Raw genomic sequence first — 20,066 nt, 5'->3', positions numbered from 1 at the left:
TTTTTTTTTTTTTTTTTTTCAGTAGAGACGGGGGTCTCACCATGTTGGCCAGGCTGGTCTTGAACTCCTGACCTCAAGTGATCCCCCCACCTCAGCCTCCCAAAGTGCTGGGATTACAGACGTGAGCCACCATGCCCAGCCGCATTCATTTAAAAAAAGTAATAATAATAATCTTGACAAAATCGCAAACTCAAGGGAAAGTTGCAACGATAATATCAAGAATTCCTGTGTGTCCTACACTCAGATTCACAAATGTTAATATTTTACTAAATTTTCTGTATTTGTCTCTTTCCTCTCTCCTTCATATACATATAAAAATGAATAAAATATATATTTATGTGCATATATATACTTTCTAACCACTGTGAACAAGATGACCCTTTATCCCTAGATACTTTCATGTATATATCCCCCAACCAAGAAATTATCTTCTATAAACATGGCACAATTAACAAAATCAGGAAATTAACATTGAAAAAATACTCTTAGTACACTACACACTTTATTTATATTTCACTTGTCTGAATAATGTCCTTGAGAGCAAATTAAAGTCCAAGTCACTTCATTGCATGCTGTTGTACTGTGCCTTTGGTCTGCTTTCATCTGGAACCATTCCTGAATCTTTGTATTTCATGACATTGACAGCTTTGAAGAGTGCAGATAAGTTATTTTGCAGAATATGCTTTCCTCTGAGCTTGTCTAATGGTTCCTTATGAGGAGATTCAGGCTGTGGAATTTTAGCCGGAATGTCACAGAAGTGATGCTAGGTTCTCTTCACTGTGTCCTGTCAAGAGGTATATTCTATGGATCCATCCATTCCAGGGAATGTTAACTTGGTCATTCATGTTAGGTGGTGTCTGCTGTGAAGTATTCTTTTACCTTTGGTAAACAGTTAAGTACCTGGTGGGAAGATACTTTGGGAATGTGTAAATAGTTATTTATTATTGTTTAAACTTTCACCCAATAGGTTAACATCCATTTATGATTCTCAACCAAGTGTTAATGTAGCTGATTGCTAATTGATGGTTTTCTACATTTATTTGTTGGTTTTCTCTTATGTGGAAGAGTTTTCCCTTCTCATTGATTCATTCTTATGTGGATTTTTATTTTGTGGATTCTTATAGTATGACTCAATGGGTTATAATTCTTTACTGCCATGATTTACTCTGATGCTCAAAAGGTTCCAGATTTGATCAGTGAGAATCTCTTTAAGCTGACTTCTATGTCCTTTTCAACAAGTATTTTTGAGTGCTTACAGCTGGCATATATGAAGCACTGGGGATGCAATGATGAGCTAAGCAGAAAAAAAAATAATCCCTGGGCTAGGCGTGGTAGCTTACGTCTGTAATCCCAGCACATTGAGAGGCCGAGGTGGCTGGATCACCTGAGGTCAGGAGTTTGAGACCAGCCTCACCAACACGGTGAAGCCCCATCTCTACTAAAAGTACAAAAATTAGCTGGGCATGGTAGTACGTGCCTGTAATCCCCGCTACTCGGGAGGCTGAGGCTGTAGAATCACTTGAACCTAGGAGACGGAGGTCGTAGTGAGCCCAAGATGGTGCCACTGCACTTCAGCCTGGGCGACAAGAGCAAAACTGTGTCTAAAAAAAAAAAAAAAAAAAAATTCCCTGGCCTCAAGGAGCCTACATTCTAGTTAGTAGGACAGAAAAAATAACAATAAATAGGCAAATGGTATGGTACACTAGAGGGAATTAAGTGTTGAAGAGAAAAAGCCAAACAAAGATCCACTTTTAGTATTGGGAATGCTGCAATTACCAAGGCCTGGTCAGAGAAAACCTCATTAGTATGTCAGTTAAGCAAGAACCTGACAGGCACAAGGGGGGCAAATCATGTGGATGTCTAGGGGAAAGCTCTTCTGGGCAGCACCCAGCACTCCAGAGGAGTACGAATTGTAGCAATTCCATGAGGTGAGAAAACACTGGCATTTTTGGTAGGATGACTGAGGTGGCTGCATGGAGGACAGACTGTGAAAGGCAAGAATAAAAGCAAGGAGACCAGCATCATTTCCAAGGAGCCTTAAATGTCCATCATGCACATTCCTAAGGCATTGAGAATTTAAGTCAAAGCGTACATTGATGCAATGACAATGTATGAAAATTGCATGAATTAATCATCTCAGAAAGCAGAGTTCCTATAGAAATAAGACCGGGCTAAAATTGTTAAACTTTTTCTATCTATACACAGCATTTAAATTACAAATATATATGCATGTATGTATATGTGCATATGTATGTATAGATAGAGAACAATGAAAAACATTAAGTAGCAAAAGTTCTACGCAAAAAGGGTTTTCAGTCTACAGACCACACTAGGGTATGTGATACATTGAGGTGGTTCATATCTTTATCCTGAAATCACTGCTTTTATTAGTTCACAGTTATTATTAGCTCACAGCAATTTTAGAAAATGTGTTACCTTTTATGCGACCCCCCCACCCCCCACCCCAGCAGGGACATGTATACTGCCTTGTTGTGGATTATGCAATGCTGGAAAGCTTAAACGCCATCTATGATTTCCTTAAGAAGGCTCATTTTTTTGTCCACTCCAATTAACGGCTTCCCTCCCCAGCCCTCTGTCCTCAAATGTCCTGAATCTGTATCCATGATTACCCTTGGACTATATTGCAACCCCCTTCCCTGATCTTTCCTTGAGATGTCATAAGATCCAGCAATTTGGCCAGAAATCTCCTAATGGTAACAGAGTAGAAAAGTACAATCTGGTCACAGAGAGCGAGAGCCTGTGAGTGAGAAATTTTGGGTTATTTTTCTGCCATCACCTTGATTGACTCCTCTGTGACCTTATGCTGTTAACACCTGCCTCTATAGGTGTGCGAAGAGCTTTAATTAATATTTGTAAATCTCCCTGATTGTTACAGATAGAAGGTAGCAGAAAAGGACAAATTGTTATTAATCGTGGGGAGAAAAAATATTGAGAGATTTTTGTGAAGTTCTGGTTAACTTCTGGTGAAGTTTTGTTCCTTCGCCAGAGAGAGACCTATACCCATGGACACTGTTTTCACAGTGGGAGGATTAAATATAAATCTTGATTTACTTACTTTGCACTTAAGGAAATGCCTAATGCCTATTTAATACAAAACTCCTATTCCATGCCCTGGCTCGTATTCAATACGCACTGCCTCTGACTCCTAAAGCTGTTCACTGTGAAAGGAGTCTTGCTATTCACGAGTGTGAGAGTTCATCTAATTAGCTGATTTCAGTTCATTTGGCATTAAATAATTCCCCAAATTCCCATATGTTTGAACAATATGTTCAACAAGGAGGATAATTCTCTGAAAGCAATTAAATAGTTCTTTTAGGAGAGCTTGTCATCGGTCACTCATAAGCATCCCTGCTATTCCTGTCCATGATGAATGCAGGCAGTAATTACATGGAAAGAGCTTCACCCTCTCTGATGGCCGCTGGCAGGCACCCACATACAGGCTGCACATTTGAATTTTATGGTTTTTTTTTTTTCAAACCTTGAGTATATTATTCTAGGCTTTCCACAGAGCATTTGATGTTGCTAATACACTGCTTTCCAGTCCCCTCTCCTCGCCTCCCCTACTTAAGGGTAAATGAAGACATGACCATCTTAACCTGTGTTTTGCTCGTATGGGAAGAATTGTCTATTTTGGACTGTGGTTACCTTTGTGGGAGACTCAACTTTTTAAAGGCATCTCCAGGGCTTCTTGGAGAGGGGAGGAGACAATGTGATAATGTTACATCTACTGTTTTAGACGGAGTAGACATAAAATGCGCCTCAATTATATGGCCTGGCTTTATTGCAGCAGCAAGTGATAGACAATGAGCTCAAGTATAACCATTACTAACTTGAGAGAATAGATGTCAACATAAGCAATTCAGAAATGAATAGCACATTGGATGAACTCAGAGAAAAACTCTTTGTTTATAGAAGATCATGGGAAAGATGGTATCTTTTAGCACTAAATTTTATCTTTATTTTGCCCAAGGAATTGCTTTTTTAGTCAAGGATGACATATTTCAATGTCCTTCCTAGGTAGTATAAGTAAAAGCTTTGGTAATAATACCAATTCCAGCTCTCCCATAGCATTGCTCTATATTCAATATTATTATTTTTCTTACAAGTGAAAATCCAGCAAACAAAGGATCAAACAGGTTGTTGAAGGACACATATGCCATTAGAGGAAAAATAAGCAGACATCTGGGTTCCTCTCACTGATTACTGTTTGTAAACTACTCCTCCTTACTGTTTGGGGGCGCAGATTAAAAACAAAAGCCAAAGACATGAAAGAGGGAGGCATTCAATGAGGTATGATTCCATTTTAGCTAACTTTCACTTTCCTTGATCTGTTCCATGACTCTGCATTCTTACTGTAAATAATTCACAATTCAGAAAAGCTGAACACCAGGTTTGGATTGAATGATTTTAAATTTAGATCTAAAATAGAAAAGAGTTGAAAGATATACATTTATGTATGATATTATGCACATTTGTAGCTGTCTACTGTGCTATTGCTATATAAGCTGTGTATTTGTTCATTGGCAAAAAATAAACGTTTTCAAAGCCAGAATAAACACACTCAGTCTGTATCTTCAAAATACTATCTTGCTTCATAATAATTTGCTTTATCATTTTCCAGCATTAAGAATATTTTAGATTGTTGTCGTGAGAAAGGAATTTGATGGTAACGAGATGACGAGATCAGTCATTTCTATGAAGCTTTTATTTGCTCATTGATAATGGCATCAACAATAATAAGGATTCAGTAACTGGTGCATGACCCACCAGCCGGGTCTTTGCATTCTCCAATTCTGCCCTGTATTTCTAAAGAAGCATTTGTCATTTTGTTGGTGGGTTTATCAAAACCTAGATTTGAAATCTAGGCTTAAACTCCCTCCGTGTGTCTGAGAACTTCATGAAAAATGCTTGTTCTCCAGACCAGTCCTTTGTAAAAGAAAATCCTGGAAAGGAATATTTATAAGCCTGAAGAAAGCCCCAGTCTGTTAACCAAATTCTCAGTCAAATATGGCCCCTCCTCTACATACTCCTCTCTTTTATCCTTTTTTCAACTGTGAAGCCTCCAGTCAGATGGCTCTGAGGTGCTCCTGAGTCCTGAAGTCACCTGTGGTCCTCCAGACATGATCGTCACCACTCCCTTTGCATTGACCATCCCACACTGTGCAGATGTCAGTTCTGAGCACTGGAATATCCATTTAAAGAAGAGGACACAGCAGGGCAAATGGGAGGTGAGACCGTTTACTTCCTTTTTTAAACAATGGAATTTGGGTTCCACCTATGGGATAGATTTAACCTTAACATCTAACACCACAAATCAGCATTTCTTTGTTAGCAAAGGGTTGGTGTCAAGTATTTTATAATAGCCTAAACATATTGGCTAGTTTTTTTTTTTTTTTTTTTTTTTTTTTTTTCTTTTCCCATTATAATAGAAAAGAGAAGCAAGGGATAATCCAGAGCTTTCTTGTTTGGTTTTAGAATACAGTTGTAATTACCCACATATTCATCTACACCTACATACCTGCTCATTGATCCCCTTCACTTCCTCCTTGGCCTCGTCCCTGTCTTCATGGATATTATTCTGTGGCCTCTGTGGAGTTAGGGAGGAGGTTCAGGGCAGGCAGTCTGTGTTCAGAAGGAAAATAACTATGTCTATTTTTTTTCCATCCTGGGGATTCTAAGGTAACTATGTTTAATCAGGAACACGTTTGCTGCTTAATATATGTTTTTTAGTTAACGAATGCATTGAGAATTATTATCAGTGTCTGTTTCCTGTGTGTATGAGTGCATACAAAAGGGATACAGTAGGAGACAAGGAAAGAGAATGAGGATACACAATAAGACATTAACAACAGGGGAGACAGTCACAGCAAAGACAGATTGCAGCTGAATTACTATTTTAAGTGAAAGCTCTGATTTATCTGCCTGATAGGGCTTCCTTTATGTCCATCTACAGTCAGCTTGCATGAAACTGGGAGAATTATCTTTGTTGGAACACAATGACATGTTCCAGCCAGCCCTAGGGTCTTCCTCCCAGAAGGCACTTAAGGCCAAAGAAGTAAAAGGAAAATCATGTTTCTTTAGGAGAAGAAAATTCCCAGTTGCTGCAATGGATTACCTTTACCCTGCCCACTAGTGTCTTGAAACTATTTTCTTTATTCTGGAATGCATTCTGCTATTTAGTGTGTTTTAGTGCAACCATCAACAGATTTCCTGGGGCATGAAGTTCCATGGGTTTCCTAAAGGGCCATGTTTTCGTCCTCTTCCCATTATGTTTGGCTTTGCTTTGATTTTTGTCACTTTAATTTTTCTTCCCAGCACTTCCTCACAATCTCTTATACACAGATGGTGTTATATTTATGCTCTATCAAACCAGTCACATATACTAAAGTTCTTATCAGGGAGGGTGAAATATTCTAGGACATGTTATCTAATTCATTTATTTAGTGGTCCCTTGTAAATTATTTCAGTGGGATGAAAGAGGATAAAATGTTTGAGAGAAAATAAACATTACCTTAAGGATATTTAAAGAGTTGTCAGAAACAGGTGTTTGTAAAAAAAAAAAAAAAAATGTTGCTTATTGATAAGGTTTAAGATTTCTAAAACTCTAACATTGAACAAATTAGCCAGAATATTAGGAATTTTCAAAGTGGATTTTTGTCTATTATAACAATGAAGTTAGAAATCTAGCACACCTGAACATAAAACATTTCTTGGAGTTTTTTTTTTTTTTTTTTTTTCTTTTGAAACGGAGTTTTGCTTTATTGCCCAGGCTGGAGTGCAGTGGAGCGATCTCAGCCTACCGCAACCTCTGCCTCACAGTTTGAAGTGATTCTTCTGCCTCAGACCCCCCCGAGTAGCTGGGATTACAGGCGTGTGCCACCACACCTGGCTAATTTTTGTTAGTAGAGATGGGGTTTCATCATGTTGACCAGGCTAGTCTTGAACTCCTGACCTCAGGTGATCTGCCTGCCTCAGCCTCCCAAAGTGCTGGGATTACAGGCATGAGCCACGACACCCAGCCCATTTCTTGAGTTCTTGATGTCAGCAGTTATTTTGATAGAAGAGGAACAGTTAACATCAGGATAACTGGTCATAGGACTATTCTGAAAAAAAAAAAAATTGTATTTGTGTGTTCATTTATTTGTGTCCTGGCAATATAATGGTTAGATCACATCTTATTTCCAAGTGAGAGAATAAACACACCTTTCCCAACAGGAAGTGATGTCAGTGGAAGATGAATCCACATCCTGTTACTGCCTTTTGGACCCCTTTGCATGTCATGTGCTCCTAGACAGCTTTGGGACCTATGCACTCACTGGAGAGCCAATCACAGACTGTGCCGTGAAGCAACTGAAGGTGGCAGTTTTTGGCTGCATGTCCTGTAACTCACTGGATTACAACTTGAGAGTTTACTGTGTGGACAATACCCCTTGTGCATTTCAGGTCAGCCTTTGTTTTAATAATTTTCTTTTGTTGTCATGAAAGTGTGGGTTTTCCAAAAGATCAGTATCAATTGAAAATTTTATTATTGAGGGTCTGGAAAATGAACCCATGCCACTGTAACTGCCCAATGGGTTCACCTTGCCCACTCCCTAGACAAAGCCGATTTATTAAGACAGAGGAATTGCAAGAGTTATTTAGGCATAGCCGGCTGAGCGGGATACCGGAGTTTTATTATTACTCAAATCATTCTCCCCAAGAATTCAAGAATCATTGTTTTGAAGGATAATTTGGTGGGTAGGGGCTAGTGAGTTGGGAGTGCTAACTGTTTGCTTCAGAGATGAAGTCATGGGGAATCTAAGCTGTCTTCTTGCACTGAGTCAGTTCCTGGGTCAGGGCCACAAGATAGATGAGCCAGTTTATTCATCAGGTGATGCCTACTGATCCATGTGCAGGGTCTGCAAAATATCTCAAGCACTGATTTTAGGATTTACAATAGCAATGTTATCCCCAGGAGCAATTTGGAGAGTGTCAGAATCTTGTAGCCTCCAGCTGCATGACTCCCAAACCATCATTTCTAATCTTGTGGCTGATTTGTTAGTCCTACAAAGGCAATCTAGTCTCCAGGCAGGAAGGGGATTTGTTTTGGGAAAGTGCTGTTACTTTGTTTCAAAGTTAAACTATAATATAAGCTAAGTTCCTCGCAAAGTTAGTTTGGCCTATACACAAGAAGGAACAAGGACAGCTTGGAGGTTGGCAGCAAGAGGAAGTTGGTTAGGTCAGATGGCTTTCACTGTTATAATTTTGCAATGGTAGTTTCACCACTGGTTTGACTGGGATACCTACCTTGAAGCAAGAGCTGTGTTACTGTGTGGTCAGCAATGTAAGAGGGGTTGGGGTACTTGAAATTCAAGAAGAGAGAAGGGCTAAACTAACACATGTGCAGAACATTGTGTACTAAATTATGCAACTGACCAGAAGTGTAGTCAGAATTCAGCATAGACACAAATGGAGAAGAGTTTTTGAGAACTCTTTTACAAATTTCCATAGATGGATGAGATTTAGGAACAAAACAGAAAGGAACATCACATCAAGAGAAAAAAAAAATAGCATGAACCACAGGAACAAAAAGAGTTATTTGATGTGTAGAGGGCAGTGAGAAAATTGCTTGAATCAACTGAAGGTTGTAGTTAGGGAGCCACAATTATAAATCATACCTATCACGAGGTAGTCATTTTCTATCCTGGGCATATAGTCTATTAATTATCAGGGCTACTAGGGCAGAGATGGTTCAAGATTTCTTTCCATTTTTGGTACTTTTAATCATGTAAGATTCATTTTAATTTAGCTACTCAGGAAGACTGCAAGTTTATTAATAGCAGCAAGGATGATGCAGAACTGCCTGTGTAAGCTCTGCCCATATATAAATAGCATAGCTCTCCTGACACACCTCATTCCAGATCCCTGCTATTCCAGTTTTGGGCCATTAAGTCCATTATGCAGAGCATTTTCTCAGTAACTAGATTTTAAGACACTGAGCTGGAAAACTCGTGTTTACCAGTAGAAAACAATATCATGACCTCACTCCTGAACATAAGCCAGTAAAGGTGACACAGTGCCAGCCTGTGTTCCCGAACTGCCCCTGAGTATCTCTTAAGTAGCACAGGTCATTGTGAAGGGCACACTTTTTCTTTGGCTGCTCACAAAAGGGGCTTCCTTCAGAGGTGTGCCATTTTGTGGAATAAGAAACTTCAGTGTAAGTAGTTAAACCTCCTCCCACCATTGTCATTTAATACTCTTCCTCTGCACTCCCCACCCCACAATAAGAGGATTGCTCCAAGAGAAAATATATAACAGATATTCAGGAAGCAAAAATAAAGAATAAATATCTTAAATAGAGGGTTCATCTTGGGGTCACTACTACTACTAACCAGTTGTAAAATGCACCATGACTCAAGTTGGATGTTTAGTAACTCAGCCAGATTTTAAAGGCTGAGTAAACTGGAGTAACCATGGAGCATCATGGAAGATTTCCAATCTCCTGGCTGTTGTAGATAACCCACTGCTGACTACTGTGACTGTGTGGAGCTGTTCACACAATTGTCTTGGAAGTCAGCCCTCATAACCAGTTTGGAGTTTTCTTTGAATAAGGGCCTCCCAGCTGATGTATATAGCAGTGACATAGACATATACTTAAAGAGCTTGTTCTCAGTGACTTTCAGATCATCTATTTTCATCTCTACCATATTCTACCATGGCTCCAGTGTTCACAGATGAATACAAATTATTGTGGACATCATGAAAACACCCTAACCATCGTTTTCAAACCACTATCCATTTTTGGTTGGTAATAGAATCTTTTTAGACAGTACTAGGGAGAATGTTATTCTCCCTCTAATTGAATTCAAGTGTATTTCATCATTGAGAGGTATTTCTTTTTGTTTGTTTGTTTTTTGAGATGGAGTCTTGCTCTGTCCCCCAGGCTGGAGTGCAGTGGTACGATCTCAGCTCACTGCAACCTCCACCTACCAGGTTCACACGATTCTCCTGCCTCTGCCTCCTGAGTAGCTGGGACTACAGGCACCCGCCACCACGCCTGGCTTTTTTTTTTTTTTTTTTTTTTTTTTTTTATTTTAGTAGAGACGATGTTTCACCATGTTAGCCAGGATGGTCTCGATCCACCCGCCTCAGCCTCCCAAAGTGCTGGCATTACAGGCATGAGCCACTGCGCTCAACTGAGAGGTATTTCTTTAATTTTGCTTTAGAGTAATATTTTTTGGTAGAAATACCTTTGACCCCATTTGTCCTAATCTTTTTACCTCCAGTGATTCTTTCTCTCTCCTATAATGGCAAATAAAGCTGCATTTGGTTGTACTTGTTATTGACAGGATGTATGTGACAGCTGTCATGAGCAGAAAGGCCATGTGTCCCCCTTGGGGTTTTGAAAGATCATCAACCTTGCTTGAATAACTTTTCTGGCCCACATATGGATTAAAATGAAACTTGTAGCTTTTCTGAACTGAGACTTCTAGTACAGGAAACAGCCATTTACTCCTCAGTCTTAGTTTCTGGGTTTTGTTTCTGAAACTGTCTTGCTTTCTGGATTTTTACTTTGCTGAGTGAATGTGTTCAGGGCCTTTTACAGAGATTTATTTGGATCACCTGCATATCCCAAATCATTTCATATTGTGATGGCTTCATATATGATATTGCATTGGAGGAGGAAATTAGTTACTAACCCATTAAAACAGTTCTATTTTAGGAAAGCCTTAACGACAGTTCCCTTTTTGAACCCCTAAATGACCTCATAAATTGGCATTTAGCTCTCCCAACTTCTGTGGCATAAGCTGAAAATATAGTATACAGTGATAATATTTTCTGCAACCCTCAAAGAACCCTGACTTCTTAATCAAAATCAGTAAGCAATTTTTCATGGAGCATTTCTGCAGAAATTGCCCACCCTGGAATGTGCTTCAACTATCCTTATGATGATACGTTTGTTGTGATTAGGAAATCAATGTGAGCATGGTTGTGACAGCTGCTGTATTTATTGCAGTGCATCTTTCATATCTCAAAGAATGATAACAGATAAGGGCCCAATTCTGTGCTCTTAACCAAAAGGAAGCTGAGGTTAAGTGCATGGTTGCATCTTTCATTTCATTCATGTCTCACTCGGAGATTGTATCCCATAAAACACTGAAATGCCTACCTTCTCCCCGGAAGACCTTGTAAGAACGAACGTGTAGAGACTCAACTCCACCTGTCCTCTCAGAACTAGATGGGGACCAGGCAATATAATGGGCCCACTGTAGAATATTCCTTGAGAGAATTTCAGTATCTAAATAGGGACATTCTCTATTTTAGTCCTATCTTCCTTTCCCTGTACCCCTACAGGTCTACTCTATTTGAGTCTCATTTGCTCTGGGGGTAGCTTATCTGAGTAATAGTAGCAATTTCCTTGACAAAAACAGAATACTTTGTGTACCTGGCTAAGACATAATTTAGTTTCAGATTTCTGAAGATCTGTTCTGATAAACACACCTAAATTTGTCTCTATGAAAAATTAAATCTGCTATATTTTTAAAAAATAACAATGTCATCTGCCTGTAGGTAGGTGAGAAAAGAATAAGAAGACAGTGAGTAAATGACTTCTTGTCCTTGCTTTTGTGCTTTTGTAATAATTAGGGCTGCCATTTTATGCTTGTATGTTTGATATCACTTCCTCTGATAAATTCAAACCAAAGGTTGAGAAATGGTGATATATCTTCGAAGCAGTAACATTTTAAGACCTGGTTTTTTGATTATTGTCTTTTATTACACACAAAAACACACACGCATGCACAGCTCAAACAAACCTTGACATAGGACATAGGAAAGCAAGGAATTAAGCAGTTCCCTATCTTATCTAAGAAAGAAAATAGAAAAAAAACAACTAGGGTTTTTTGTTTTGTTTTTTTTTTTGTTGTTGTTGCCATTGCTCCCAGCACTCCTATACAGTACTCTTGGTACTCATTACTTACTTGGCATTAAGGTGGATTTAGAATCTAATTTCAAAGCATTTCCTCTAGATGTAGTTCTTGTGTTTCTCAATAATGCAATCTTGGGAATATTGTTCACGTAAAGCATTTAAAGGAAAACACCATAGTGACATAATTTGTGTGTATGTGTGTGTGTTTAAGTTCAAACAGTTTTGTCTCATAAATATGTAAATTCACCCTGCCTGTTTTACTATCCCTGAAGCACACCTGAATATTGCTGCCTGTCTGATTAAATCAACATACAGAGCTCAGTGAGGCACAAAGCACAAGTTTTTCCTGGCCGCAGCTCCTAGAACTGGATGACTTGCAACCCCAATGTAAAATGATGAAACAGAATGCTGAGAAAAACCACCATATAGAGCCTTCAGGTGCATTTTATATATAAAAAACTGGCCAGACCCTTTTTCCTAGTTCCATTTACTCAGATTATGAGTTTAACAATGGAATGAGGTATTTAACAGGAGGTCCTTGTCACATAGAAGGCAGATTGGAAAAATCAAATTACTATCAAGCCTCACTTTTGGTATAATTCATTCATGAGTGATTTAGAACTAGCTAAGCAGAGTTGTCCAAGCCTGACTGGTCATCAGAAGCATCCAAGAAATGTTTATAAATACCCAGACCTAGCCTCCTAGAGTAATACAGTAGGTTCAGGGAACCCTGTCTTAAATGCAATCCACTGTATTTGGAGAGTATTTTAAAGTTCATACTTAGGAGTCTATTTATTTAACTTTGAAGCCAATTGTGCCTTTACAAATTTATAAATACAGTTATTAGTTCATTACTGGGCTTTTTCATTTTAATAATTGTTTTATTATAGAATAACTGTAATTGCTTAATATTTTGTACAAGATTACAAGACACTGTTACTTCTATGTTGGCTCAATATGTGCAGATTTAAGGAGTAAGTGAAAAGAGCAAAAAATTAATCATGTATTTAAATTTGAGGCCCTAGAGCAGAACTTTTAAAAAGGTACTATTTTCTTCCATGATAATTATAAGCAGATATCTATTTTTGAAATTTGTAATATTATCCATTCTGAGTTTCATGGACTGTGTAGACAGTACATATAACTCTAGGGCAAATACAGATTGACTTACGTCATCTTATACATATATCCTGCACCAATGAAAAATTATTTATGAGATAGAGTTAATCATAGAATGACCTTCACATGACTCTTAAAAAAAAAAATAGTAGTAAGAAAAGGCAGAGAAATCTAAGAGAAAAAACACTGGACCATGATCAAGTTGCCCTGGTCTAGTCTCAGCTCTCCCATTAGCCATGTGGTTTTAGGCAAATAACTTTCTTCAGGGGACTTCCATGTTTTCATGTGTAAATAAGGCACTTGGTGCTCTAAATCTTAAGTTCCCTTCTAATACAACTATTGTGTGTAGTGTCTAAATAACAAAATAGTCTAGCACTACAATAAGTAACACATGACCTTGAAGAAGTCACTTCATTTCCTGGTGTCGACTACTTCATGTCCATTAAGGAAAGTTAAATTTAAAGAAAAGGGTATACTTGAGAAAGCCTAGTTCAAGTACACTTAGAAGAGTTGCTGTTATACTATGGCTTTAATATGGTCTTAATAAGCACATTTCTTATTTGTACTTGTTTCTAATCTTGCACCAGAATTGCAAAAAGAGGTTAATATATTAATTATTTTGCTTGGCTATAAATAAACCCAGGTAAGGAACTGAGGTCTAAAGAAAATAATTTGCCCAAAACCACACAGAAATGTGATTAGAATTTTATGCAGCTATCTTCAATTTACAAGACTAGTATTCGTTTGAGTACATGAAGACACCAAAAGAGTTTTAATGCACCTTAAAACCAGAGCAACAGTACTCAAAAATAAAATACAAAGTCCCCAGCGTAGCAAGCAAGAATTTGTTATTTGGTTTCTGCCCACATTTTCATCATCTCCAATCACACACTTTGCACCTCAACCTTCCATCCCAGCTCTGTCTAGCCACCATGCTTGTGAATGCCCTGCTCAGCATCTGGAATGTCCTCTCCTTCCTTGTCAAGTGGCCAGCTCCTCCCTTTATTTCAAAGTTTGGCTCAAATGCTACCTCACCTAGTAATGCCCAGACTCCTTTCCTGGTCTGTCCTCCCATCTGGGTCAGGGGCACCTTCTGTTTTCCGTTTTCCTTAACCTCCTAGGAATACATGTATGGTAATATATACTATATTAGAATCAATGCCTAGTGTCCTGACCCTTTCCACAATATTGTAAGTTTCTTGGTGGCAGAGACTGTTTCATTTCTGCACACCCAGTGTCCAGCTCTAACATAGCTCTCATGGAAATTTAGTAAATCTCAAAAGACGGAATCAGTGACCAGAGACCGCATAATGTCTCAACCAAGCAGGCATTTAGAATTAATTTCCTATCCTCCCCGTAGTGCCTCTTTTCTTCCATTTCTTGTAGCCCCCACCAGACATTGGCTACCATGTTATCATGTTCAACTCTGAAATCCACAAGATTGTGAATTACCTAGCACTGTACTGTCCAGTATGGTCATTGCTAATCACATGTGGATATTTAACTTTAATTAAAAATTCAGCTCCTTCATCACTGTAGCCACATTTCAGGTGCTTAATAGCCACTGTAGCTAGTGGGTACCATAATGGACCACACAGAGATAGAATATTTCTATCATCACATCTAGTTTATCACTGACCCTTGGGCCCCAAGAAACACTCTTCCCACAAGCAACACTAAAGAGCTGGAGAAAATGCCACTGATTCAGTCCTGGAAAAAGATACTAGCAACCTATTAACAGTTTATGTGTATGTGAAGGATAAAACTTGGATGACTTTTAGTCAAAATATTTTGTTACTGTCATTCTACTTATGGACAAGAGATGGATATAAGATAACAAGTAAAGGTGTTTTTACTCATTGATAATTGAAATGTAAGTTTGATTGTGTTTATAAACCTATTTGTTTTCTAACAGTCTTTTTTTTTTAGAATCTGAGATTATAGGACATAAAGGATTTCAGTTTTTAATTTCTCCTAGCTCTGCAAGGAAATAATATGTCAATTAATGATGATTTTTAAAATGGACTTAGGGAGATCTCTTTATCTTCAGTAACACTGAAAGCCTAAATCCCGCACAATCATTTAGCACTTCACTGGATATGTATTTGTTTTGTTACTCCATTTGTTATATCATCTCTCCAATATGATTCTAACACCACAAATTTGGAACCAATGAAATGGTTTACTCAACAGAATATATGTGAATTGAGTTTGTATTAGATTGTATTACATAAAGATTTTTCAGTGAAAGCTACAGGAGTGTTTCTTCAGGAATTTGATTTCTGTTTTCCTGAGCTACAGCTACTTTGATAAACAACTTATTTTTTCTTGGCCTTTTGGTATAATAACTTTTTTACAAACATTACTACAAATAAACATGATACATGCACACTGGAACATTTGTTTTAGGCCAAAACAATAAATATCATGTAATGCCTGCATTAGTGAAGAAAAATTGAACCAGAGTGGAGGGGGCTGTTTCTAGTTAGTGTGAAATATGATGATGTGTCAGGTTGAGCATGAATGCATCCCTTGATTATGGTTACAGAGTGAAATTTCTACAGTTGTGGAAACCCAGAAGTATTATGATTTGCTTAGGGGCAGGGGAGGTCTTTGAGGTTTAAATAAAGGCACAGTGTAGTTTAAAGCCCTAAGCAACACAAATAACAAAAATATTGTCTCTTTCTAACCAAATACTTGTCACTCAGCAGTTGTTAATCCTTAGTCTTGAACTTTATGGGCTATGGGGATGTAAAGAAGTATGTTTCTCCTATGCTGTCTGTCCGTTTGTGGAAGACACATGGTAGTGAGCGTGCATATCCATAGATAGGAAATATATAAGCAGGATATTTCATTATTGATCCCCTTTTCTTTTTCTTCTCCTATAGGAAGTGGTTTCAGATGAAAGGCATCAAGGTGGACAGCTCCTGGAAGAACCAAAGTTGCTGCATTTCAAAGGGAATACCTTTAGTCTTCAGATCTCTGTCCTTGATATTCCCCCATTCCTCTGGAGAATTAAACCATTCACTGCCTGCCAGGTACTGGCCAAATGGGTTTCTAACAGAAATGGCTTTGCTTTAACCAGCAAGTATGTCACAGATCCTGGCGAGCGTCCGCTTGATTTTCCTCCTTTAAAGGATGGATTTTGCCTCAAAACTGTCACAGAAATGTAACAGTTTGGGCTACACACAGAGAGTGAAATATATTGTCATAAATTCACAGCATTCTAACGGGTAGGAAGAAAGGTGCTTGCACGTTAGGTGAGATGGCATTTCTCTTCTCTCCTGTTGGAATCATTGCTCAATATAGGTTGAAGATGCCAATTTAACAACATAGAGCCAGGTTTGTGGGTTGGTTTGTTTTTATTAAAAATCAGCTCATTATGAGACAACATCTTTATCATATTCAGCAGTGAATAAACTCAATGTCAGTGAGGAACTTCTTAAGGGTGATGATTTTGAGTTGTAGAGAGCTCTGGCTAGCCAGGGGAAAACCAAGAGATTTTTTTCTTTCATATATGAAGTGCACTTGCTGCCAAATGAATCAGGCAAGATGGGAAGGAGAGAGAACATGCCTTTCTTTCTCTTTTCTTTTTCCTTTTCCTTTTTTTTTTTTTTTTTTTTTTTTGAGATGGAGTCTGTCTCTCTGTTGCCCAGGCTGTAGTACAGTGGCGTGATCTTGCCTCACTGCAACCTCTGCCTTCCGAGTTCAAGCGCTTCTCCTGCCTCAGCCTCCTGAGCAACTGGGGATTACAGGTGCCCGCCACCATGCCCAGCTAATTTTTGTATTTTTTAGTAGAGACGGGGTTTCACCATGTTGGCCAGACTGGTCTTGAACTCCGGACCTCAGGTGATCTGCCCACCTCGGCCTCCCAAAGTGCTAGTATTACAGGCGTGAGCCACTGCGCCTGGTCAGAACACTTCTTAAGAGTCCTTTTATAAATATCTAAAGGTACTTATTGTCCACATGTCTTCTATTAGAGATTTCGAAAACAAAAAGCAAACGAACAAAGAAAACATTTCAGGGAGACTCAGAATCTCTTTGGATCCTATTTAGTTATTTCAAGTACATGTTTAGCCTTAAAAGATCTCTTACAAACAAGTCTACGAAAATTCCCAGTGATACATATTACATATTACAGTAAGCAGCTCGCTAGCCTCCATAGTTTCTAAAGCCAGTCGTCTTACTTCAAGTGCCTAAGGACAGGATATTTCCTTCACTCTGGAAAAGCTTCTGGTGGACTCACATTGACCTGGAATCACAGAATACTTTCAGACTTCTTTGTTTTGCCCATCAGCGTAATGTGTAGAGTCCTCTGGGTTTTGTAACCTTCCATCCTTGCAGCATTTTTTTTTTTTTTTTTAAACTATACACAGGTATACCAGCTTGTCAGAATGGGAACAAGCCTAGTCACAAAGAAAAAACCTTGACTGCATCATGATGGTTAGAAAAACGTTGTACCACCAGCCATCCAACTTCTAAAATTCAGGATTTTTAAACTGGACAGGGCTGCATTTTTCTATTGACTTTTCAGACTCACTACCTGAGGAATTGCCTGTCTATACAGTTTTAGTGCATTCAAAGAGGCACAACCATCTCTCATTGCCCTGAACATTTTTTTTTTTCTGGGAGGGCCAGGGACACATTCACCACATTTTTTTCCATGGAGAGAAGTTTTCTATGAATAAATAGTTTATGACATTCAAGGTGTAGGTCTCTTTGCTTTCCGGTAAGCAGTATTCAAAGTTTCTAATCCAAATTGAACTTCGGAGTATTGTTAAAACAAGTCCTGATAGTCATGCAAATTCCTCCGTATTAATCTTTATAGGTTATAAGGGCCTCATTTCACTGGATCTGATGCAAGTGACTCAGTCCAAAGTGAACTATTAAGTTTAATGCTTGGAGATAAAAAATCAGATGAAAGAACCATTACCTTGCAGCATCACTTAAACAATAAACAAGAGAGCCCCAGGAAGAAGAGACTTAGGGGGCTAAGTGTTTACTGACCCCAGAGGGTACAACAGGACCAGCCAAAGCCAGAGGACATTGACTTTCAAGGAAACCCAGCAAGCTTTACTGCTGGGATGAGCTGGATTACATGGAAGTTGTGAACATGTATAAATATTTGCCTTTTGTAATTGAGCATAATTTGAAAGAGTCTTGGAAGGCTGAGAAACAATTTAATTTTCTCTGCATCAGGAGGCTTGCCACTGAGTTTTCATTTCCACTTCATTTTTCTTACCCCAAATGGCTTTCCACTCTATTCCTCCTTTCTCTTCATCACCCCTACCACCAATTTCCTTGCCCCTCTCATCACTGATATCCTCAGCTTGTGTGAATGCATATTGTGCTTGGCTTAATGACCATGCTGTGTTTGCTCTGGGCATTAGATGTAAGCACTTAGGGGAGGGTTTGTGTTCAGCCTGCTTGAACCTCATGTAGAACATCATGTGCACTGACAAACTTGGCGTGGATAATAGAGAATGGCTTTTCATTAGGGCTTAGTGGTTAGGAACTAACAGGGCCTATTTCTTGTTATCCCAGAGAGCTATTGTGGAGAGAGAAAATCACACTATTCCTGACATCATTTATAGGTCTCTCCTTCAATTGGTGAATCTCCCTTTCTCTAACTTCAAATCAGGAGTCTGGGGGCCGACATATTACAATTGGTACCCAAACCTTACTCTACTAGGAAACTTTCCTGTTTTCTTCTGGGAAAGGTAGAAATTTCCCAGAAAGGTACAGGCTGGGGAGGTACCCAGTACATACAATGTTTTTCCTATCAGACACCAACAAACTGCATGAGAAATGTTTTTAGAATGGTGTGAGTTCAAGGTTGGGCCCAGAAATATGCGATGAGAGCCTGTATATTGAAGGACCAACTAGATCTTAAATCTTGTTGGTTTAGGTTCTGGAGGATTACACTTTATAGATGTCATTGCTTATGAAGCCAGGTATATTGAATGAGAAGTTGGAAAGGCTATGTCAGCTCTTCTGAGATCTCATGGTAGCAGCCACTGACATTGGTTCAAAGAAAACCTGAGGTCCACGATGCTAGTCTCCCCAAGTAAACAATTCATTATTTCCCATTTTCCGTCAGTCCCTAAGACTCTACCACAATTAGGAATATATGATTGTCCCCCTCTGTAGAATTAGCAAACCTCCTCTGGGAGGTAAATAATTCTACTTTCAATAGGTTACTGGGACCTGAGAGCATCTAAATCAGTTTCTTTTATTCCTTGCTGGGACCTGGGAGCTCCTAAATCACTTTCCTTTATTACTTGCTGGCTGTGGGGTAGGGGAGCTGTAATAAACATAATACAATAAATTATTATTTTTAAAAGCCAACAAAACACAAAGTCAAGTTGTCACCTCCCTAGGGTAAAAGCAGCTGTCTTTCCAGCATGCTATGTATTTTGGAGAACCCAGTGTCTGTCTCCTGCTAAGATATGATTTACATTCTCTCCATCTGCTAAGAACCTAATTATAATAGGAGTCAAAATGAAAACATTTCCGGAATTCTTTAAACACCCATAACTTTGCTATACTTTCTCCTCCCATATTACTTTCCACATAATTCCTCTCAGCCCAGCGAGCTTGTTGGTGTTTTTTGTTTTTGTTTTTTGAATAAATGAAAGTGAGGATGATTGCCGTGAAAACACACTAATCATGGCGCTTCTAATTCTATTATTTTTAAATGTTTTGTTGAATGCTATTGGCAGCTGCTACTCAAGTCAACAATAAAAAGCATTCCCTTGATACTATCTTAAAATCAGATTTTTAAAATGTTTGGATTGTGTTCAATGGAATGGAAAAGAAAAAAGAGGGTTTTTGTTTTATTGTTTTTTGGTGCTAATTCTCATGTCTTTCTGCAAGGAAAAATTATCTCTGCAGTAGGCATTACTCTTTTATATTTCTTCCAGTGTTTTTAGGAGAAAATACAGGGAATTTAGCAAATGGTACCAGAGAAGACATTTTTAAATGAGTGGTCAGGGCCTTTTTTTTTTTTTTTTTTTTT

The 20,066-nt window shown here is 38.5% G+C and overlaps 1 protein-coding gene across 4 annotated transcripts in view; it reads left to right on the top strand.

Moving 5' to 3' along the window:
• The window catches only part of UNC5D (unc-5 netrin receptor D), a 583,419-nt gene that overhangs the window by 532,188 nt on the left and 31,165 nt on the right, over nucleotides 1–20,066 (top strand). For all 4 annotated transcript variants that reach the window (XM_017862255.1, XM_017862274.1, XM_017862279.1 and 1 more), the window contains 3 exons: nucleotides 5,081–5,249; nucleotides 7,237–7,464; nucleotides 15,937–16,086. In XM_017862255.1, coding sequence (XP_017717744.1) covers nucleotides 5,081–5,249; nucleotides 7,237–7,464; nucleotides 15,937–16,086 — 547 coding nt within the window. The remainder of the gene's footprint in view (nucleotides 1–5,080; nucleotides 5,250–7,236; nucleotides 7,465–15,936; nucleotides 16,087–20,066) is intronic.

This window comes from Rhinopithecus bieti, unplaced genomic scaffold (genome assembly GCF_001698545.2).
Source record: "Rhinopithecus bieti isolate Rb0 unplaced genomic scaffold, ASM169854v2 scaffold_2524, whole genome shotgun sequence".
In the NCBI taxonomy this organism is placed as follows: domain Eukaryota; kingdom Metazoa; phylum Chordata; class Mammalia; order Primates; family Cercopithecidae; genus Rhinopithecus; species Rhinopithecus bieti.
This window is presented reverse-complemented; position numbering and strand designations above follow the sequence as displayed.